Source organism: Bubalus kerabau, chromosome 23 (genome assembly GCF_029407905.1).
Source record: "Bubalus kerabau isolate K-KA32 ecotype Philippines breed swamp buffalo chromosome 23, PCC_UOA_SB_1v2, whole genome shotgun sequence".
Classification (NCBI taxonomy): domain Eukaryota; kingdom Metazoa; phylum Chordata; class Mammalia; order Artiodactyla; family Bovidae; genus Bubalus; species Bubalus kerabau.
Genome location: NC_073646.1, coordinates 19,008,071 through 19,032,362, shown reverse-complemented (window position 1 = coordinate 19,032,362; position 24,292 = coordinate 19,008,071). Strand labels below are relative to the sequence as shown.

General features: G+C 42.0%; 1 protein-coding gene across 1 annotated transcript in view; it reads left to right on the top strand.

The window, feature by feature from the left end:
* PDILT (protein disulfide isomerase like, testis expressed) overlaps window positions 1-24,292 on the top strand; it is a 46,373-nt gene extending 22,081 nt beyond the window's left edge. The window contains exons 4-12 of the mRNA XM_055561544.1: window positions 2,552-2,685; window positions 4,390-4,527; window positions 7,818-7,928; window positions 8,010-8,135; window positions 13,724-13,921; window positions 17,219-17,339; window positions 19,840-20,018; window positions 23,142-23,231; window positions 24,062-24,292. Of these exons, the coding sequence (XP_055417519.1) occupies window positions 2,552-2,685; window positions 4,390-4,527; window positions 7,818-7,928; window positions 8,010-8,135; window positions 13,724-13,921; window positions 17,219-17,339; window positions 19,840-20,018; window positions 23,142-23,231; window positions 24,062-24,292 (1,328 nt within the window). The remainder of the gene's footprint in view (window positions 1-2,551; window positions 2,686-4,389; window positions 4,528-7,817; window positions 7,929-8,009; window positions 8,136-13,723; window positions 13,922-17,218; window positions 17,340-19,839; window positions 20,019-23,141; window positions 23,232-24,061) is intronic.

Here is a 24,292-nt window from a genome sequence, read left to right as displayed (position 1 = left end):
GGCACAGGGAGAGGGAAATCAGGGCAATGGTTCTGATGACCTGATATGCAAACTCGTTTGGAGGGATTTTTTTCACCTTTTTTGACATTTTCAGAATGTCTAAGCTAATTTCTTTCAGGTCACTTAGAAAAAAATAATTTTTTCAGGCAAAGCCTTTAGGAGAAAGGGTTTGTTTTCATGATGTGTGCCTCTTTCTTCCTAAAAGATGGCTTGGACCACTGTGAAAATAGAATCTCAACATTGGGCTGGCATCTGGGTTGGAGGGGTGGGGATGACTGCTGTGAGTTGAACCATGGTCTGAGGATGGCATGATGCCTCCCCACCCACTCTGTCCCTTGAGACCACCACATCATCCTCTTATGAACCTTCAGAGGCCTGACTCACCGTGACTTTTTTAATGGCCTAATCTGTATCTATTGAAGCTGGACATTGTGTCCCCATGACCAGAAATTCTTCTCTTGGGCATGTACCCAACAGAAGTGCATAAAATGTACCCCTGGAGACATGCCCAAGAATTAATTCTTAATAGCCCCAAACTGTAAACAAACCAAATGCTCATTAATAAGGAATGGATAAATAAGTCATGGAATATTCACACAACAGTGGGAATGAATCTAAAAGTGCAACATGGAGGACTCTCACATGTGTAATGAAGCCAAATCCTCAATCACATACTGTATGACTCTGTATATATGCAGTTTAAGAACAAGCTGTTAGAAGCTAGAGTAATTGTTACTTCTAGTTACCTCTAGGTGAGAGCAGGGTAGAGGCTGGGAGGGGGCACATGGGGACTTCTAAGGGGCTGATGATTTTCTGTTTCTTTATCTGGGTGGTATTTACACATGTTTGTTCATTTTATAAAAATTCATCAAACTGTATATTATAATTTGTGTACCTTTCTCCACGTTGCTGCTGCTGCTGCTAAGTCGCTTCAGTCGTGTCCGACTCTGTGCGACCCCATAGACGGCAGCCCACCAGGCTCCCCCGTCCCTGGGATTCTCCAGGCAAGAACACTGGAGTGGGTTGTCATTTCCTCCTCCAATGCATGAAAGTGAAAAGTGAAAGTGAAGTCGCTTAGTCGTGTCCGACTCTTAGCGACCCCATGGACTGCAGCCTACCAGGCTTCTCCGTCTATGGGATTTTCCAGGCAAGGGTACTGGAGTGGGGCGCCATTGCCTTCTCCATTTCTCCACGTAAACATACTTAATTAGAAAATGTTTAAAGGTCTAATGTTCTTAGGAAAGGTAAGTAAAGACACTTCATGCCCTTTCTAGTCAATTTAACAATAATGTCCTTTTCAGACAGTTTAGCAACACAGTGTGCATTCTTCAAGCCCCAGGCTGCAATTTGTCCTACCACAGGTGCTTTGCACAACCTGTTTTCTCTGCCTTTCCTTCTCTAGCTACTTCCTGTTAACTCTTAGGTATCCTTCAGTTTTCAGCTCATAAGTGATTTCCTCCAGTATTTCCTCCTCAACGTCACAGTGTAGGTCATGTATCTACTGGTCCACAGAATTTTGCTTTTTAATGCTAACTTTGGGTGTGACTACATACTTGTTTGTGCAGTTATTTGACAATTATCTTCCTCAACAGAATGAGAGGTGCATAGCAGAGACAAGGTCTTATTTCTGTTCACCATTTTATCCCCAGGACCAAACACAGCACTCTAACACGGCACTCCAATGCATATTTATCAAATGCATTAATGAGTGAAGGAATGAATCATGAGAGAAGGAATAAAGGCTTTTTTATGTCGTACAAAGCTACTCACAACCAGCATTGCTCTAGCTCATAAATTCATTTTAAATGATCCATTTTATTCTGTAACAGTCTTTGACAGAAAATATTTTAATTACCTGCCATCATATAACATCGATGATCCTTACAAGCACAGTCCATTTGTAGCCTTGTGTACATTTTGGCACACTATTATATCTCCCAGATATGGTAGATGTGTTTCAATTTTAGAAGCTTTCTGCATGCTTGGCATTTCCTATATGATAGCTGAGAAATGGAAGTCAGGATAGATGACCTTAGAGGACATCCATGTCTCAGCTAACGAATGGGAGACACAGGGAGATAATGGAATTTTCCTAAGGGTGCAGAAAAATTCTGCTGGTCTTTTTATTTACCTTTTAAATTTTTATATTTAAAAGAATAAATCCATCTTCCTTTTACTTTGAACGGTGAATAAGAAAACACGGCTGGGCATGCTTCCTCCTGGGTTTGATTCCCAGGTTCACTAGTCGGGTGGCCGATAGCAAGTTGAAACCTCAATATGTATCCCATAGGGCTACTATGGAGATGTAATACATGCAAAATGCTCAGCACAGTGCCTGGTCCTTGGTAAGTGTTTGGTAAAGTTTAGTTGTTATTAAAGTTTACATCCCTGGGGCTCAGTTTGAGGAAGAGAGGAAGAATTGACCTTGGCTTTCAAGGGGTGGGAATCTAAGGCAAGAGGTTTTTACTCATTTAACTTGGGGAAGATAGGCCTTGCTCCAGTTCAAGAGGAAATTTCTGTGGGATCCATTTAATTGTACCTCTCTCTCCAGGAGTGGTTGAATCTACTGCTTTGGTTGTTTGGTTGAGAAGACAAATTAGCCAGAAAGCATTTCTGTTCTCTAACAGCAATGAGATAGCAGAGTTTGTGAATTCCAGGCCCTTGGTCATCATCGGTTTCTTCCAGGTACTGCATTCAAGAGGTGGGAGATGGCTTCTCAGTTGCTACGTATTCCTATGTCTGGGAAGGTGCATGGGGTGAAGAGAGGTCTTCCATTTAGGTTAATTCCATGCCCATTCTTCCATTTTCAATGAGTGGTTTTCTGGGAAAACTGGAAGCATAAAAAAAAAGTGGAAGCTGAAATGGCAGGAGAAGCTAACTACAAAGGCAGAGAGTAATGGGGAGAAAGGAGAGGAGATTCATGTATTTTAAACTGGTTTTGATAGTATGCTGCTGCTGCTGGTAAGTTGCTTCAGTCGTGTCCGACTCTGTGCAACCCCATGAACGGCAGCCCAACAGATTCCTCCGTCCCTGGGATTCTCCAGGCAAGAGTACTGGAGTGGGTTGCCATTTCCTTCTCCAATGCATGAAAATGAAAAGTGAAAGTGAAGTCGCTCAGTCATGTCCAACTCTTAGCGACCCCATGGATTACAGCCTACCAGGCTCCTCCATCCATGGGATTTTCCAGACAAGAGTACTGGAGTTGGGTTGCCATTATTTGATAGTATAACTGATCTTTTTGAGGTCCACTTAGAACATCAAAGAATAATAAATGATTTTCAAATTGCCCTTGCTTTTGGAGAATGAGTTTTTTATACATCTTTGCTCATTTCCTGTAACTTTGATGACTCCTCCCTTTTTCTGAGCAGAAATCAGAACTTTGGGGTTATATTTATACACGGGGAGAATTTGAACTTTTTTCTCTCCCATATTACATTTTGACATTGTTTTGGGCCGCAGTTTTCTTTCAAGCTAAAGAATGAAGGCTGAAACTACAGTCATATCTTAATATTAAGTTCATATTTATTACTACATGTGATCAAATCAATGGCCTCTTCTGAAAGCAATTAAGGACTGTGTGTGCATGTGTGCTAAGTTGCTCAGTTGTGTCCAACTCTGCAACCTCACTGACTCTAGCCTGCCAGGCTCCTCTGCCCATGGGATTCTCCAGGCAAGAATACTGGAGTGGGTTGCCATACCCTCCTCCAGGGAATCTTCCCAACCCAGGGATTGAAACCAGGTCTCCCGCCTTACAGGCAGATTCTTTACCATCTGAGCCACCAGGGAAGTCCATTTAAGGACTAAATGTTATTAATAAAATGTGTCAACAACTGTGTTAATATAGCCTTCACTCTCATACTTGGAAAAGGTCAAGTTTATCAATTCTCTCTATTTATCTCTGTGGATTTGCCTATTTTGACCTTAGTCATAGCCATAGAGGAGAAGGCAATGACAACCCACTCAAGTACTCTTGCCTGGAGAATCCCATGGATGGAGGAGCCTGGTGGGCTGCAGTCCATGGGGTTGCGAAGTGTTGGACACAACTGAGTGGCTTCACTTTCACTTTTCACTTTCATACATTGGAGAAGGAAATGGAAACCCATTCCAGTATTCTTGCCTGGAGAATCCCAGGGACAGAGGAGCCTGGTGGGCTGCCATCTATGGGGTTGCACAGAGTCAGACATGACTAATGTGGCTTGGCAGCAGCAGCATAGCCATAGAAGTATTCTGGGTATGAAACATCCATGAAGGTGGATTTAGGTAGCTTACCAAAACCACAGAACTTGGAAAGGTGAAGAGATGAGTTAGTCAGCATTTTCACCCTGTCCTTAAAATTGTCAGGCATTTTGCTTTCTGTCGAAGTCTCATCAAACATCTCTCCCCAAATAGGACTTAGAGGAAGAAGTAGCAGAGTTGTTCTATGATATGATCAAAGACTTTCCAGAGCTAACGTTTGGAGCGATATCGATTAGACATGCCATTGGGCGTTACCATGTCACCCTTGACAGTGTTATAGTGTTCAAAAAGGTAAGACTTGAGTTTTATTGCTAGTGACAGGTCTCTAGTTCAAAATAATGAACCATGCATGGGCTTTGGGTATAAATTCTGGTTTTGCACTTGTGAACTAAGTGGCATTGACTAGTTGGTTTCTGGGAAATCAGTCTCTACACATGTCTCTGACCTTTCCAGCCATTTCACACTGGGAGCTCCTCCTTTCCTTAAAGGTAATGCCTTTAAGTAAATGCCATTAATTAAGGCTCAGTCTTCTGCCCTGCATTTTCTTCTGGTCCATCCAAGCTTCCCCATCAATCCATATACCCATGATTTACGAATCTCCATCTCCAGCCAGACTTCTCTAATCTCCAGAGCTTTAAATCCATCACCAGACATCTCAACATGGTCAAGCCTAAAGTCATGATCTCCTTTCCAAATCCTCTTCTGGTATTCTCTCTCTCTTTTTGTGAATAGCAGAAACATTTATTCCACCCAGCAGCCACTGAAGAAAAGCGAAGTTCAAAAACATTTCTTTGATTATCTTCTCAATTATAAATAGAAATAGGCATTTTTGTCAAAGAAGACATACACATGGCACATGAACACAATATAAATGTTCAACATCATGAATCATAGGGAAATGCGATCCTCTCATAGTGTGATGTCACCATCACTCCCAGCTCCTCTGTAAACAAAATCAGAACACCTAGGCATCATTCTAACACCTCTCTCTTTTCCATCCCTGCTAACCAATCCATCAGCCCAATCCCGTTGATTTTTAAATTTAAAATATTCCATGCATCTATCCACTTCTTTCTACTGCTACCATCATAGATCAAATTGACAATTCATATCCCACAACCTAGTGCAACATACATTCAACTGGTCTACCACATTTTATCTTGTCCTCTAAAGAGATATCTTTTCAAAATTAAAATCTGTTGGTTATTTTCCTCCTTCTAATTGAAAGCCCTTTAACAGCTTCCTATAATTTTTAGGATAAATATGAGTCTTTGATGAGACCCACAAGGCTTTCCACAGTCTAACCTCTATTACAAACTGCCCTCCTCTCCCTCTCTGGGATCTAGATCTGAGCTGTTCAATACAGCAACCACTAGTCACATGTGACTATTTACTGTAACATTAAAATTTTAGTTCTTCAATCAAACTAGCTATTAGTAGATAGTGGCTACTATATTTAATATCATTGATTTACAGAGCAAATCCATCATCTCAGAAAATTCTACTGAAGTGTTACTTTAGACTCTGTAGTTTGGTTCCTAGAATATGCATTATTCCCTCCCTACAGAAAGCTAAACCCTTACAATAACCATGTTACTTAAAGACATGGCTCAGAGAGGTTAGGTTACTTGCTCAAGGCCACACAGGAAGTAGATGAAATGATCCAGATGCTGGTTGACTTCTCATAGGGAAGACTGTGAGCCATTGTGTTTTACTTAGGCCCATGGAAGTCTGAAAGATTCCAAGCTAGAGAATAAAATAACCTGATTTGTGTTTTTGAATGTAGAAGTAGATCCAAATGCATACTGAAATTTAGTATTTAATAAAGATGATGTTTTAGACTAGTAGGCAGACTATGTTATTCAGTGACTAGCATTGAGAGAATTGGGTAGCCATTTGAAAAAAATTAAAGCTAAATCCATAAGTCATTCCCGCCACCAAATTAAATTTTAGATTGATCCCTGATTTAAAAATATAATAAAACTGTGGAAAGACTAGAAGATGCCATAGGAGAATTTGCTTTCTAACCTTGGAGGGAGGGGGAAAGTCCCTTTATGAAGCATGGCAGAAACCATAGAAAATATGAAAAAAACCACTGATAAATTTGGACCATACAAAAAAAAAACATTAAATTCTGAAGAATAAGTGAAGGTCACTCAGCCGTGTCCAACTCTTTGCAACCCCATGGACTGTACAGTCCATGGAATTCTCCAGGCCAGAATACTGGAGTGGGTAGCCATTCCTTTCTCCAGGGGATCTTCCCAACCCAGGGATCAAACCCAGTTCTCCTGCATTGCAAGCAGATTCGTTACAAGCTGAGCTACCAGGGAAGTCCTCTGCAGAACAAACCCAGTCACAAAATCAAAAATGAAACAGCAAACTTGGCATTGCATTTAGGAGAGATTTGGTCCATGTTAATGGTTAAGAACATGGGCACTAGAGTCAGATTGCCTGAGCTGGAATTTTGGCTCCATGTCTTAGCTTAGTTTAGCTTAGCTTAGCTTAGCAACCCTGGGCAAGTCACTTCACTCCTCTGTGCCTCAATTTTCTCAACTGTAAAATGGGCAAAATAATAGTATATGGCTCAACGAGATGTTATGAGGATTAAATGAGTTAATACATACAACATGTTTAAAACTGTGGCTGGTACAACTTGATCTCTCCGTAAGTTTAATTAGTATTATTAAACTATTATTATGACCAGACAAGAGTGTAGGCTTTATCAAGAGGACAATAAGGCTTATGTTTAAGAAAGAGTCGCATTTTAACATCACTCTGGCTGAAGTTTAGGGGACAGATTGAAGGGAAGCAGCAGGATAATTTGGAAGACTATTAGGAAACTATTGTAGGAGCCCAGGAAATATGTTTGGATTAGAGGTTGGAATTGGTATAGATGTAGAGAAGGAGATGAAGTAGAGAGAAATAAGGAGATAGCTACTTTTTTCTCCTCCCACAGACTTTGATCCTGTGCTACAGAGGATTTATATCATTTTCTGTGTTAATCCAGGTCCTTCTGAGAAGCAGTCATCAAGCAGGATTAGTCACGCAAAAATTAGGGGAAATGCCTATGAAGGAAAACGGAGAGGGGGCTGGGGAAACTTAATCAGACCATGATGCAGATCTGACCCTTGGAAGGAAGGAAGGTGAAATGGAAGTCTTTGATTGCAGTGTAGTCTTAAGAAAGTTCATCAAAGTCCTCCATAACAGAAGTCCTGCATCTCCTAGAAATGGGCTTGCCTTAGTATCCTTGAAAAATTCATTGGTTAGGAGCAGTGTGTGAAAAACTGCTCAGCATCAGCACAAATACATTGACGAGATTTCAGAGCAAGGCAGATGGGGCTGTCAGCCAACTATACTCCCTGCTCTGTAGACCAGAGATTTTCATGGCTTCCCCATATCCATATTCCACTCTCAGGTTAGTCTGCCCAGATGTCTATATTTATTAAGTATCTAGATTATATGTCACACCTGTTACCATGGTGTTTCCCTTTTATCCAAGGGGAAAATTGTACTATTTACATTTATTAAGTGATTATGTCATGGATGCTACTGCAGTCTAATTTTTTCTTCTTTTGTCCAAGGGAAGAATTGTGAACCGCCAGGAGCTTATTAATGACAATGTCAACAAACAAATCCTCAATAAACTCATAAAAGAACAACTCACAGATCTTGTTATTGAATACAACACTGAGGTTAGTGAACAAAGGGTCTCAGGAGGAGGGTAGCTGCAGTAGCTGTGTGCACAGAATGACTTGTTTTCTTTTTAATTTCAGAATAGGGATCTGATTTATGAATTGAACATCCTGAATCACATGTTGCTCTTTGTCTCCAAAAGCTCTGAGTCATTTCGTATAATAATGCAGCATTACAAGTTGGCATCGAAGATATTTCAAAACAAGGTTTGTGGAAGTTGCCATTGCTTTTTAGGGTTCTTTGGATAGGAATCAAAGTCCTGTAGACCCTGATGCCATCCATCTGCTTTGCTGATTGTAAATGAATCTAAGAAGAATTGGCATTTTCATTTGCATACCTCCTGATTTGCAGTCTTCTTCCTGCCCAGTGTCTCTTTCTTTCTCACCAAAGCTTTGCTTTTCCTTCCCTCATCTTTTTGACAAGCCTACTATGGTTAACATGATTGTTTTGGCTGCTTTTTTGATGGACCAGGCTCTGCTAAGATTGGGTGACTGCACTGTGGCTAGAATCTGGCCTGGAGGAGAGGGGAAAGCAAGACCTGAGGTCAGGGACTGTGAAAAGCCTGAAGATGTGAAGCAGTACAGACAGCAGTTGCTGGGGTTCTAGGATTCAGCATCAACAGGCTTCGGTGCAAATTCTCTTCCTCTTACAAGTGATTTTGTCTTAGATGAGTTTAATCTCTCAGTCTCAGTCACTTTCAGTGAAAAACAGGTAATTAGAGCAAGAATTAGAAGTGCTTTATGTAAAGGAATGAGCAAATGTACAATAAACAGTGCTTACTTTTATTATTATCATTAGAAACACATCAGTGTTTCCTAAGTATTATATCCATATATATGTAGTTACCACTGTCTGGATTACGGAGGCTATTTACTTCCTTTTTCTCTTTATTTTTATAAGAAGTAAGGTAAGAAAATTATTCTGAAATTTAAACAAAACAATTAAAAACTTTGAAGACTCAAATGAATACATAATAAAGCCACTATGCACTAACATTTAAAGACCATGCTATATCCCACATCATTATTCTCCAGGAAAGCTGTTCTAATTACAGAAACATCTGTTCTAAATGCATTCCTCTGTGTGTGTGTGTGTGTGTGTGTGTGCGCACGTGCTCAGTCGTGTCCTACTCATTGTGACTCCATGGACTGCAGCCCTCCAGGCTCCTCTGTCCGTGGGATTTCCCAGGCAAGAATACTGGAGTGGCTTGCCAGTTCCTTCTCCAGGTAATCTTTCCAACCCAGGGATCCAATCTGCTCATCTTATGTCTCCTGCATTGGCAGGTGGTTCTTTATCCCTAGCACAACCTAGGAAGCAATATGTTCCTGGTTTATTCAATTTTAACCTAGATTTTTGATGTAATTAAATTGATTACAATCTGATTGCTTTCCCGCTATTTTCGTTATAATGGTCAATTTGTTGTTGCTTAGTCACTAAGAGAAGTGAAAGACAAAGGAGAAAAAGAAAATATACCCCTCTGAATGCAGAGTTTCAGAGAATAGCAAGGAGAGAGAAGAAAGCTTTCTTAAGTGAACAATGCAAAAAAAAAAAAAATAGAGGAAAACAATAGAATGGGAAAGACTAGAGATCTCTTGAAGAATACAGATATTCATGCAAAGATAGACACAATAAAGGACAGAAATGGTATGGACCTAACAGAAGCAGAAGACAGTAAGAAGAGGTGGCAAGAATACACAGAAGAATTGTACAAAAAAGATCTTCACGACCCAGATAATCACAATGGTATGATCACTCACCTAGAGCCAGACATGCTGGAGTGCGAAGTCAAGTGGGCCTTAGGAAGCATCACTGTGAACAAAGCTTGAGGAGGTGATGGAATTCCAGTTGAGTTATTTCAAATCCTAAAAGATGATGCTGTGAAAGTGCTGTACTCAACATGCCAGCAAATCTGGAAAACTCAGCAGTGGCCACAGGACTGGAAAAGGTCAGTTTTCATTCCAATCCCAAAGAACGGCAATACCAAAGAATGTTCACACTGTTGCATAATGGCACTCATTTCACATACTAGCAAAGTAATGCTCAAAATCCTTCAAGGTAGGCTTCAACAATATGTGAACCGAGAACTGCCAGATGTTCAAGCTGGATTTAGAAAAGGCAGACATACCAGAGATCAAACTGCCAGTATCCTCTGGATCATAGAAAAAGCAAGTTCAGTTTAGTTTAGTTGCTCAGTTGTGTCCAACTCTTTGCGATCCCATGAATCGCAGAACGCCAGGCCTCCCTGTCCGTCACCAACTCCCGAAAAAGCAAGAGTTCCAGAAAAAATCTATTCCTGCTTAACTAACTATGCTAAAGCTTTTGACTGTGTAGATCTCAACAAACAGTGGAAAATTCTTAAAGAGATGGGAATACCAGACCACCTGACCTACCTCCTGAGATACTTGTATGTAGGTCAAGGAGCAACAGTTAGAACTGTACATGGAACAACTGACCAGTTCAAAATCGGGAAAGGGGTATACCAAGGCTGTATATTGTCACCCTGCTTATTTAACTTATATGCAGAGAGAGTACATCATGAGAAATGCCAGGCTGGATGAAGCACAAGCTGGAATCAAGATTGCCAGGAGAACTATCAATAACCTCAGATATGCAGATGACACCACCCTTATGGAAAAGAGTGAAGAGGAATTATAAAGCCTCTTGGTGAATGTTGAAAGAGGAGAGTGGAAAAGCTGTCTTACAACTCAACATTCAGAAAATTAAGATCATGGCATCCAGCCCCATCACTTCATGGCAAATAGAAGGGGAAACAATGGAAATAGTGACAGACTTTATTTTATGGGCTCCAAAATCACTGTGGATAGTGACTGCAGCTATGAAACTAAAAGACACTTGCTCCTTGGAAGAAAAGCAATGACAAACCTAGACAGTGTATTAAAAAGTAGAGACATCACTTTGCTGACAAATGTCCATATAGTCAAAGCTATGGTTTTTCCTGTAGTCATGTAAGCTGTGGTACATATACACAATGGAGTATTATTCAGCCATTAAGAAGAATACATTTGAATCAGTTCTAATGAGGTGGATGAAACTGGAGCCTATTATACAGAGTGAAGTAAGCCAGAAAGAAAAACACCAATACAGTATACTAACGCATATATATGGAATTTAGAAAGATGGTAACAATAACCCTGTGTACGAGACAGCAAAAGAGACACTGATGTATAGAACAGTCTTATGGACTCTGTGGGAGAGGGAGAGGGTGGGAAGATTTGGGAGAATGGCATTGAAACATGCAAAATATCATGTATGAAATGAGTTTCCAGTCCAGGTTCGATGCACGATACTGGATGCTTGGGGCTGGTGCACTGGGACGACCCAGAGGGATGGAATGGGGAGGGAGAAGGGAGGAGGGTTCAGGATGGGGAACACATGTATACCTGTGGCAGATTCATTTTGATATTTGGCAAAACTAATACAGTTATGTAAAGTTTAAAAATAAAATAAAATTTAAAAAAAAAAAAAAGAAAGAAAATGAAAAAAAAAAAAAAGGCTGAGCACTGAAGAATTGATACTTTCGAACTGTGGTGCTGGAGAAGACTCTTGAGAGTCCCTTGAACAGCAAGGAGATCAAACCAGTCAATCCTAAAGGAACTCAACCCTAAATATTCATTGGAAGGACTGATGCTGAAACTTAAGCTCCAATACTCTGGCCACCTGATGCAAAGAGCTGATTCATAGATTCATTGAAAAGACCCTGATGCTGGGAATGATTGATGGCAGAAGGAGAAGGCAATGACAGAGGATGAGATGATTGAATGGCATGACTGACTAAATGGATATGAGTTTGAGCAAACTCCAGGTGATGGTGAAGGACAGGGAAGTCTGGCGTACTGCAGTCCATGGGGTGGCAAAGACTTGTACATGACTGAGCTACTGAACAACAAGTTGCTAAGTCATATCCGACTCTTTTCTGACCCCATGGACTGTAGCCCTCCAGGCTTTTCTGTCCATGAGCTCTCCCAGCAAGAATACTGGGGTAGGTTGCCATTTTCTTCTCCAGGGGAATCTTCCTGACCCAGGGATCGTATGCACATCTACTGAATCATCATGTGGATTCTTTACCACTGAGCCACCAGGGAAGCATAATTGCTTAGCCATAATTCTTCTAGATTGAGTTTTTAATTTATCTCTTTAATCTAGATGGAATTTATTTTGGCATATATCAAAAGATTGAAGTTGTTGATTGCCTTTATCCCATTTAGCAAGCTTGTTGAATGTCATTTATTGATTGTGCTCCATTTTCGAGGCAAAGTTATACAGTTGGATAAATATTATTCCAACAGGTCATGCCCCTTATCTTGTTCTCCTCTAACAAATGTTTATTGAAAATATACATGATTTTAATATGTCTACTTTGTTTTTCACTCTCTCCCCAGCACCTGGAAGACTGTCTGACACACAGTAGGACTTTTAATATTTTGAATCATGAATGACCTGAGAGTATCCAAATCCAGAGTCTTCAAGAGCCTCTAAATGGTCTCCTTTCACACTTTCTTCTTATCTATAACCAGAGTGGCCTTTTAAAATTATCACCATGTCACACTCTGGCTTATTATTCTCAGAAACTTCTCATCTCTTTCATATCAACTCTCAGCTCCTCACTGTAGATCTGACCTTATCTCTCACCATCTCCCATGACTCTATCCCTCATGGTATTGTAGCCACACTGGGTGCCTCTCTGTTCTAGAACACTCTAAGCATTCCCCATCCCTCCACCCAGGCCTTTTCAGTGACAGTCTTCACTGCTTAAATAAGTGATCCCCTGACTAGTTACTCATCACTCAGGTCCAAGCTCAAATGTCACCTCCTCAAATATGCTTCCTGACCTTCTATTGGGCCCCTATGTCACCCTATCTGTGCAGTCACTCTCTCACAATGCCCTGTCTCATTATCCAGTTGGCACTCACTCATTGCTCTCTAGTTGATTAATTTCTTTACTCATTTCTTGCCTGTCTTCTCCACTAGAATGTGAGCTCCATGAAGGCATGAATTTTGTCTACCTTGTATCCCCAGTACTTGGTAAAATTCCTAGTAGCCACTCCACAAATAGGTGTAGAATGCATGGTTGAATGAGTTATGAGTTTCCTAGATGGAAGAATAATTTAGAATAATAATGAGTTGACATGTACTGAGCAATTTTCTACCTCCCAGTCACTGAACTAAGCCTTTTATATACAGTGTCCTGTTGCATTCTCACAGCAACCCTGTAATGTAATTATCACTTTATAGATAAGAAAACTGTAGCGCATAGAGGGGATGTTATTGTTTTGCCCAAAGAATTGAGATGAAAACTTAGGATCTCCTGACTTCCTGCAGTTGTATGTCTTGCACAAGGATGATGAAACCAGGATGACAGCTAATGCCTCTCTATGCAGTGGTGTTCAGGCCTGCACCTGATGAAAGGGAGCCTTTACAGAGATGCTCCATAGATGCTGTTATTTGCATTTTATTAAGTGCCTTGCCGGGCTTCCCTGGTGGCTCAGACAGTCAAGAATCTCCCTGCAATGCAGGAGACTCGGATTCAATCTCTGGGTCAGGAAGATTCCCCGGAGAAGGGAAAGGCTACCCACTCCAGTATTCTTCCTGGAGAATTCCATGGACAGAGGAACCTGATGGGCTACAGTCCGTGGGGTTACAAAGAGTCGGACACGACTGAGCAATTCAAACTACTACCACTACAAGTGCCCTCCCGTAGCTTCCCACAGTTTCTCTCCCTCGCCCTCTCCATACCTCCAGTCCAGACAGACATGGGTTTCATTTGATTTGGCAGATCCTTTTCATCCTTGTGGATACAGATGTGCCCAGAAATAGACGTGTCTTCAAATACTTCCAGATCAGAGAGGTCGATGTCCCATGTATCCAAATCCTAAACTTAAGCTCCGATGCAAGGTACAAAATGCCTTTCGAGGAAATAACCTACGAAAACCTCCGGAACTTCGGCCAGAGCTTCCTGAATAGAAAGGCTAAGGTAAGCCCGTCCTTGGATAATGATTATTCAAAACCTCAAAATAATTCTTTTTTGGCTGTGCTGGGTCTTCACTGCTTTGCTTAGGCTTTCTCTAGTTGCAGTGAGCAGTGGCTACTCTTCGTTGCAATGCTCAGGCTTCTCATTGTGTTGGCTTCTCTTATTTCCCAACATAGGTTCTAGGCAAGCTTGGATTCAGTAGTTGTGGTGTACAACCTTAGTTGCCCTGAAGCATGTGGAATCTTCCTTGACTAGGGATTGAACCCACATCCCCTGCACTGGCAGGCAGAATCTTATCCACTGTGCCACCAGGGAGGTCCTCAAAATAATTATTTTTCTGTCATTCTGCTGGCTTTGGGCATCTGAATGGAAAGATCAGTCTTACGGTTCTTGTGATGAAATACCCGCAGCTCCCCATCTCAAATCTATTCAACTTTTGATATGTCCTGACCTTATAATTCCACCATTAATTCGTTATTCTTAAATTTAAGACATTTTCTCTATAGGAATCTCCAATTGAAATGAGCACTCCCAGCCTGGCATAGTCTCAAAATAGGTTCTTATTCTTCTTTCAGACTTTAAAGTGAAAGATTTACTTGGGCACAGGGTAGATGTTTGCTTGGGGGAGAAGATGGGGTGGCATATATGGAGCAATCAGGACTTAACCTCAAAGACTTTAGGGACTAAGGAGGAGAGGCTTCAAAAAGAGGGCTACAAACACTATGTTGCCCCATTACATAACCACCTGCTGTTTATTTAGCTCTTGCTATATCCTCAACCACCTTTCTGAGTTACTTCCTGCTGAGTTAGGTGATCATATTATTTATTTTTCCAAATGTGGACACTTTTGAGAGTAATGGGAGCATTCTTTGGAAGTATTTTAAATGGCAGGAATAAACTGGGATACTCCAGGCAAACAGGAATGTATGATCACCTTATTTTGGAGGACTCCCTCTACTTCTGTCCATCCCCCCACAGACACTGCTTCCTCTGCAGCCTTCTCAAATGAAAGCTGATTTTTATTTTATGTACAGCATTATCACACACCAGTTGGTAAGACTGGTGTCCTCCATGCCACTTCTAAACCTTTTCTCCTCTTGGCTTTTAAAAACTCCAAATTCTTTAGATTCCACGCCTTTGTACTTTAGACCACCAGCTCCTGCCTCCCATGGCTGTCCTGGTCACTTCCCTTTCACTTTCTGAGGATGCAGATATGCCCTCTACCCCTATTCTGTCCTTATTTACAGAAATGTCAATATCCAAAACCCTCATCTCTTTTCCAGTAATGGTATGTCCATGCCTTCTCAGCCACTTGCTCTTAGGGCCATACTCTAGAGATGGCAGCCCCTCTGAAAGCCTGATTTCACCCTTCCTGTCCCCTCAGTTCCCTTCCCTAGTAGCCACATGGCTACAACCCCTTACCCGTTTCTCATGGCTCCAGTCTCCTGATCTTATTTCATAATCCCTTTAATGCCCTCCTTTGTTAACTTGGATTCCAGGTCCATCACCCTGATGATGATACCCTTAACTCTGCCGTCCCTTCCACCTTCTACCTCCTCTACATCCCCTAGCATTTCCCAGGCAAAATCACAACTCCAGTTGAACCCACTTAACTTTCCTATAGATTCTAGGCCAATTCTGGAAAAAAAGAACATCACCCTGAGGCAGGCTGGCTTCATGGAGTCACAAACCAAACCTCCTGTGGGCTCTTAGAAATGTTCTGACATTTATAGAAATTTCACTTAATGTGTTCATTCTCTTAATCTTGGAGTCTATTTCTCCTCAACCTCATTCCTACTTTCAGTCTGAGCTGAGTATTCGAATATATCCCTAAGAAAATAGAAGGTTTCAGACAGGGTCCCCTCATTTTCTATCACCACATCTGCAGATCTAAGATGGAGCTCTGCCTGTCCTCTTTTTCTCATGCTGGTTCTATCTCAGGAGGTGTTTGTCTTCCTCTCAAGGACCAGCACATCCTCTTGTGTTCTTGGGACAAAGAGGAGCATCTTTCATCTGACCTATAAGATGTCATGAGTCTGATCTGGCCCATTACTAATTCTCCATCATTTTCTCCATTTCCCATCCCTCACATCCAGTCCCCTCACAAAGAATCTTCAGGTCCTTTCCAGAGGTGGGGGTAGGGATGAGGGAAGCTATTGTAGGTGACAAGACTGGTGAGTTGGGCAAAGACCACACAGCAAGGACTTGTAAGCATATTAAGGACTTGGTATTCTCAAAGCAATGGGAAGCCACATTTGCCTGGTGAAAGTAGAACCTGCTTTTAGGAGAATAAAGGTGTGAAGAGGATTAGGAGGAGATAAAGAGAGGACACTGTAATAACAGTGACCTAGATGAGAGATGAAAGCTACCTGGCCAAAGTAGTAGCAGTGCAGACAGAAAGGTGTGAATTGAAGAGATATTCAGAAAACAAAGGTTGCAAAGAAAAATACATGTTCTGAGATTTTTCATTGCCTCCTTTAAAGAGAAGCAAGAACTGAGTTCATTTTTTCATTTGTTCACAATATTGACTGAGGTCTCATGATGTACCAGTACTCAGTGGTACTCAGTGATAAGGGAAGAAAAGTCCTTTGTGAGGACTCAGATAGGGACACATTAATCACATAACCATAAAATAAAAATACATGATAAATAAGTGATACAGGAAAAGCACCAAGTATTATGAGAATTTATGAAAGCAGGGCTGTGACCTAGTCTGGGGGAGAGTCAGGGAAATCTTCCTCTGAGATCATTCTGAAAGACAAATCTAAGTTAGAGATAATTCTGATAGAGAAGGGAGCATGGGAATGAGGAAGTGGGCAGAAGGCTAGCCCTTTGAGTGAATAGACCAGTGTGGCTGAAAAAAGCAAGGAAAGAATGATGAACGTGGAAAAGGTGGCGGGAAACAAAGTATAATATATATTTTATAGGTGACGTAAGTGATCCTAGTTTGATTCTTGGAATAATTGAGGACAGCTATATTTTTGGGAGAAGGGACATAGACTGGTTTAGATGTTAATGATGTGAAACCCACTCTTATCTAAGAATTCTAAGAATCATGTATTCAGAATTCTGGAATCCACCCTGGTTTGGGACTCTGCTGCCTTCTCAGCCCTCTGACTCCAGTGCCCTGGACAATCCAGGTTGCACATTTAGCTCATGACCTTTCTTAGCATTTCAAAGGCTTTCCCAAGGCTGCTATAAAAACAAGAGAAAATTTTCTATTGTTTCCAGCCGTGGTGGGGACCCCAACTGCCAACCCATTTCTGGAGGCTGTTAAAATGTCTCAAATTTATTTCCTAGAAACATCTATCCAGTGAAGAAATTCCAAATTATTGGGACCAGGGGCCGGTTAAACAGCTTGTTGGGAAGAACTTCAACGTCGTCGTGTTTGACAAGGAAAGGGACGTGTTTGTGATGTTCTGTGAGTATCTCTGCAGAGGCCTCTGGAGGCCGTGGCTCTAACGTTACTTTTTCAAGTGTAGGTTCCTGAATTCTTGGGTACCAAAATCTCCAAAACCTACCAAAGCATCATGCCAAGAATGGTCTTCAGACATCCATAGTTTGGCTCAAGATGCTGTCAGCTACAAAGCAACTCTCCCCCCAGATCAAATTCTTGAAGTGTGTGGAATACCTTTCACATAATCGAAGCCTGTGGTTATTTGTAACAACAGTAATACTGATGGCTAACGCTGATTGGATGCTAAGCCGCCACGCCTGCGCCGTCACACTACACTCTCTCACTCAACCCTCACACCTTACTTTTGAAAGTAGCTCCTTTATTGCTCTCACCTTACAGGTGAGTAAACAAAGTCCCAGGGAAGTGAAACTTTACTGAAGTTAGGCAGCTAGTGGGTGACCTTAACTAAGTAAGGGATTGGAACCTAGTCAGCCTGAATCCAGTGGCTACATGGGTAACTGCTGTACCGGTGTAAGTTAAGTAACATCAAATAGCCCATATTTAACATACCTGAGTTGGGGCAACCAAAATGAAGACTCATGTCATACATGTAAAAGACCTGGAACAGTGTCTGGCATGTTGTAAGCACAGATAAAAGGCAGGTACTATTGCCATTATTTCCCTTGTTATGACTGTTTCCAGTGTTCACCCAGGGACTGTTGCTCTTCCTCCATTGTTTCTGATTTGCGTGTGAAAGCCAAAGCCAAGGGACCTTCTCTTTCACCCTGAGACAGAGAAGGGTGGCAATGCAGTGACTTCAGATACCTCTTTTACTTAACAGGAGGAGTTGATATTTATTGAGCACTGATGAGTTTGCTGTTTATACACCTGCTCTCATTCCTCCTCTAACCAAGCCTCTTAGGAAGGTACAGTGGATTTCCCCATGATACAGATCAGGGAACCTAGCCTCAGAGAAAAGAATTACTTTACCCCAGATCCCATAGCAAGTAAGCTGCAAGACAAAAAGTTCAAATCCAGGTCTGATGCCATCATTTCCTAGAGGGTGAAACAAGGACTGGGTTACATTATGCAGGCCTTTAAAACTCTCATTAAAATGGACATTCATCCACAGAGCCAGGTGTTTATAAGTCTGCATGGCTGAATAACCATGATCTTTTGCCTTTAAGTGAGAGACTGGGGAGGCCTTTCTTTGCTCGTCTGACACTGGGAGTCTTGAGAATGCTCACTTGGTTCTGGTAAAAAACCAAAGTGGTCTCATTTTTTTGGAATCAGGGTTGTCAGATTAGCCTCACGACCATAGCCATTAGGCCCCCTTGGGTTCCAACCCAGGGCCTGTTGATCTCCAGGGAAGCTGCCAGGATGCAGCCAGGAGAGTAGATGATCACAGAGGCACTCGGTCTGTAAATGGAAGGATAATCATCCAAATGTAATACCCAGGGACTTTGAGCCACTCCTCCGACAAAGCCAGAATCTTTAATGGAACGAATAAGGCAAGGTTGTTTCCCCCTTTCATGGTTGGAGCTGGTCCCAATTTCTCCCCACAGTTCCAGGTGTCTGAACTGTCCACAGAGCTTAGGGAACTATCTGGAGGGAAGTTCAGTGTCTCTTTCCCAGGGATAGTAGTACTTAGCTCAACCTCAAGTTCACTTCCTAGGTGGACTCTCCTCCGTGGGACTGAAAGGGGTGTGATACAATGGTCACAAGTCAAAGCAGCCTGTCTGCTAATCCCACTTCCTCTGATTAAATCACTAAGTGACCTTGAGCTGTAAGCTTAACCGCTGTTGGAAAACTCTTGTGCTCTCTCTCACATACGCAAATACACATACTTTTTGGCAGAACATAAATATGTTTTTCTTGGTTTGGTTTTCCTGTTCAGCTGGATGGAATGAAATGTTACAGGGAAATCAGAGAATAGAAGAAAATGTCCCAACATGTTAATGTCTGAGTGGAAGGGGGACTAGGTTATTATTTTTTTTTTCTAGTTTATTTAGTGATGATCAGATACTACAGCTGAAATGTAAGATAACCTAAGTGAAGTAAGTGAAAGTGAAAGTTGCTCAGTTGTGTCTGACTCTTTGTGACTCCATGGACTATAGTCCATGGAATTCTCCAGGACAGAATACTGGAGTGGGTAGCCATTCCCTTCTCCAGGGGATCTTCCCAACCCAGGGATCTAACCCTGGTCTCCCACATTGCAGATGGGTTCTTTACCAGCTGAGCCAGGAAGGAAGCCCAAGAATACTGGGGTTGGTGGCCTATCCCTTCTCCAGCAGATCTTCCTGACCCAGGAATTGAACTGGGGTCTCCTGCATTGCAGGCGGTTTCTTTACCAACTGAGCTATCAGGGAAGCCCAAGATAACCTAACATACTATTAAAAGAGACAGGGAGTGCAACTTGCATGGCAGCAGACCATTAATGGAGCACAGTGATGGTGTCTATGGGGGAGTGTGGCTTTCAGGGTCTTTATGAGTGTGAGCTTGAGTGATGGCCCTTCTTTTCCAGATGCACCCTGGTCCCAGAAGTGCATGGTGTTGTTCCCAGTGTTGGAAGAGTTGGGCAGAAAGTATCAAAACCACTCCACAGTCACCATCGCCAAGATTGACATCACAGCAAATGACATTGAGCTGATGTACCAGGACCGATACCCCTTCTTCAGACTCTTCCCCACTGACTCTCAAAAAGTGAGGGGCTCTTGGGATTCACATAACTGGAAATGTTATATTATTGTCAAGGACTCAGTTTCTCTCAGTCTCCCTCTACCTTTTACAAAATCGACTTCATTCTCAGCTCCAACTCTTATTATCTTTTCATATTCAAGTTAGAGAAAAATTTCCACTAGCTTTCAGAAAATTCCCAACTCAGTCTGATTGGGTCCCCCTAACCCAATCATTGTGGCAAAGGGGATGTTGGTGTTTTGATGGTCAGGCCTAGGTCAAATGGTTCCCTCTGGTATTAGAGCTGAGCTTCACTCAGACTATATGGAATAAGGTAGGGGGAGTCACCATGTGAATATTGGGGGTGGGGTGGTACCAGAAGAAGGAAGACTGCATGATGGAGACAATTAAGTACTTTACACTTTGGTTTTAGAGCCATTGAACATCACCAGTGTTCATGGAATACATACTTAATGCTACTTTGGTATGTGGGGAAGTATGTCAAAGAATCACAAGCCAAGGTCCCTGGTCCCAAGAAGAGTATGATTAAGTGTTGGATAAAGTCATGGAATGTGAAGTCAAGTGGGCCTTAGGAAGTATCGCTGCGAACAAAGCTAGTGGAGGTAATGGAATTCCAGTTGAGCTATTTAAAATCCTAAAAGATGATGCTGTGAAAGTGCTGCACTCAATATGTCAGCAAATTTGGAAAACTCAGCAGTGGCCACAGGACTGGAAAAGTTTTCATTCCAATCCCAAAGAAAGGAAATGCCAAAGAATGCTCAAGCTACTGCACAGTCTCACTCATCTCACACACTAGTAAAGTAATGCTCAAAATTCTTCAAGCCAGGCTTCAGCAATATGTGAACCATGAACTTCCAGATGTTCAAGCTGGTTTTAGAAAAGGCAGAGAAACAAGAGATCAAATTGCCAACATTTGCTGGATCATTGAAAAAGCAAAAAAGTTCCAGAAAAACATCTATTTCTGCTGTATTGACTATGCCAAAACCTTTGACTGTGTGGATCACAATCAACTGTGGAAAATTCTGAAAGAGATGGGAATACCAGACCACATGACCTGCCTCTTAAGAAACCTATATACAGATCAGGAAGCAACAGTTAAAACTGAACATGGAACAACAGACTGGTTCCAAATAGGAAAAGGAGTACGTCAAGGCTGTATATTGTCACCCTGCTTTATTTAACTTCTATGCAGAGTACATCATAAGAAACGCTGGGCTGGAAGAAGCACAAGCTGGAATCAAGATTGCCAGTAAAAATATCAATAACCTCAGATATGCAGATGACACCACCCTTATGGGAGAAAGTGAAGAAGAACTAAAGAGCCTCTTGATGAAAGTGAAAGAGGAGAGTAAAAATGTTGGCTTAAAGCACAACATTCAGAACACTAAGATCATGCCATCTGGTCCCATCACTTCATGGAAAATAGATGAGGAAACAGTGTAAACAGTGGTTGACTTTATTTTGCTGGGCTCCAAAATCACTGCAGATGGTGACTGCAGCCATGAATGCCATGCAGGCATTCCAAGCTTACTCCTTGGAAGGAAAGTTATGACCAACCTAGATAGCATATTCAAAAGCAGAGACATTACTTTGCCAACAAAGGTCCATCTAGTCAAGGCTATGGTTTTTCCAGTGGTCATGTATGGATGTGAGAGTTGGACTGTGAAGAAAGCTGAGTGCCAAAGGATTGATGCTTTTGAACTGTGGTGTTGAAGAAGACTCTTGAGAGTCCCTTGGACTGCAAGGAGATCCAACCAGTCCATCCTAAAGGAAATCAGTCTTGGGTGTTCATTGGAAGGACTGATGTTGAAGCTGAAACTCCAGTATTTTGGCCACCTGATGCGAAGAGCTGACTCATTTGAAAAGACCCTGATGCTGGGAAAGATTGAAGATGGGAGGAGAAGGGGATGACAGAGGATGAGATGGTTGGATGGCATCACCGACTCAATGGATGTAGTTTGGGTAAACTCCAGGAGTTGGTGATGGACAGGGAGGCCTGGCGTGCTGTGGTTCATGGAGTCACAAAGAGTTGGACATGACTGAGTGACTGATCTGAACCTAACTGAAAGTCATGGTATAGCCTCATCTCCGAATGCAATTGGCATTAAATAGGGCAGATTCTGGAGGGCTTATATGGTTGGAAGTCTTCATGAAAATATGACACTTTGAAGAATGCTAGGGATTTAAATCAGAAGTGTGTGAATTATAAGTAGGGAGTATAATATAAACAAGGGGGTAGGCAGAGGGCTAACCACAGAACTGTGAAAGAGATGTCATCCTCCTGGTGTAGAAGATGCACATGAAAAATGAGGCTAGATTGAAAGGGTGGATGGACCTTGTTCAGATCTTCAGTTATCTGAAAAGGAGTTTAGACAGCCAGAGGGCAGTAAGCAGTTTCCTAATCTTCTTAAAGACTGAAAAAGGAAAGAAAGCTAGTGATAGCTGAGCAAGAACATACGCCAGACCCTTTGTAAAACAAATATTCTCATTCTTTAGTAATAAAATAGCATATATATCTAGATATAGATATATATAGTGCTCCTATGAGTCAAGCATTGTTTTAACTGCCTTTTGCATGTTGTTTGCGACCCCATGGACTGTAAGCCCACCAGGCTTCTCTGTCCATGAGATTTTCCAGGCAAGAGTATGGGAGTGGATTGCCATTTTTTTTTCTCCAGGGGCTCTTCCCAGCCCAGGAATAGAACCCAGGTCTCCTGCATTGCAGGCAGGTTTATCTCTGAGCAACCAGGGAAGCCTCCTTTTCACATAGTAACTCATTAAATCCAAAGAACAACACCATGAGCGAGGGACTGTTATTATCTTCATCTTACAGTTAAGGAAACTGAGTCATAGAGTGGTTAAGCTTCCAGACAACACTGCAAAGTGATGAAGCCAGGGATCGAGCCCCAACAGTGTGGCCCCATAGTTCTTGCTCTGAATGACTACATCACAGCCCTATGATGGAGGATATTTCATTATTCTTATGGTAATGAAAGCTCAGAGAAGTTAAGGAACTTGCTCACTGCACTCAGGTTGTTAGGAATTTGACTCCGGATTTGTCTGTGGACCATCCCTGAGTATCCTGCAGGAAGAGGCTACCATTTCATCTCTGTTCCATTTTCTTCCTAGGCTGTACTGTACAATGGTGAACATACCCTGAAGGGCTTTTCTGACTTCCTGGAAAGTCAAATCAAGATTCAGATTGAGGATGAAGATGAGGTAAGGGGAAACAGCAGTAGCCTAGACCATTCTGTCCCACACAGAACCATCAAGAGCTCAACAGATTAGGAAAGAGGGTGCCAAGAGTTCTATAATCTTGTGGGAGAGAATGGAGGAGGGATCCAGGTTGGATGACTTTATTTCAAGGACACATGCTATTAGAATTCGGCAGAGTTGAGAAACACATAAAATTAATAAATTTATATTAAAAAAAAAAAGGACAAGGTCTCACACAGCTCCTAGGCTGCTTCCATAAGTCCACTATTCTTGAGTGCTTAACCACATGTTCTGATGGGCTCCTGTGCCCTGGCATTGTTCTACAATTTCCATTCCCTCCTAATTCTGTCCATGCCTCAGTAAGCTGAAAGGGGTCATCTGTATTAGTTAGGACCCTTTCAGTTGCAAATGTCAGAAACTATAGCACTGTTTGGCTTAAGCAGCAATGGGAATTTATCCCCTGTAACCAGGAGAACATCAAAGGTGGGTGGATTCTGAAGCTCAGAGTCATTTTCTGTCTCCCCATCTGTTTTCCTCTGTTTGCTTCATTCCCAAACAGGCACTTCCCCACGGAGGGGCAGTGACTGCTCCACAGCTCTCAGCTAACATCTTCTCAGCTGGCAAAGAAAGTATTATTAATAATACCAGGTCTTTAGTAGTCCTAGCACATGTCCTGGAACGAATCTCAGCAGCCAGGCCTGGGGCAGCACCTCTGGGCTTAGAGCAGTGAAAGGCTGCTTGGCAATACAATGGCAATTCCTGCATAATTCTTGCCTCTATTTATTTTTCCTCCTCCAACCCTTTCTCCCTCCCTCTCTTCTTTTCTTAAATAGCTACTCTCTGTTGAGCAAAGTGAAGAGACAGAAAAGGAGGTATTAGTGGAGGAAAAGGAGGAACATTTTATGAAGAAAAAGCTACCAGAACAGAATTTGCCTGAGCTGGAGAATGTGACCAAGCTCGAAGGGCCAACTGAGCAGAAAGAAAAGGCTGAGGAGGAGAAGGTAGCTGAGCCAAAGGAACCTCCAACACAGGTGGAGAAACCAAGAGTGAAGGAAGAACTGTAA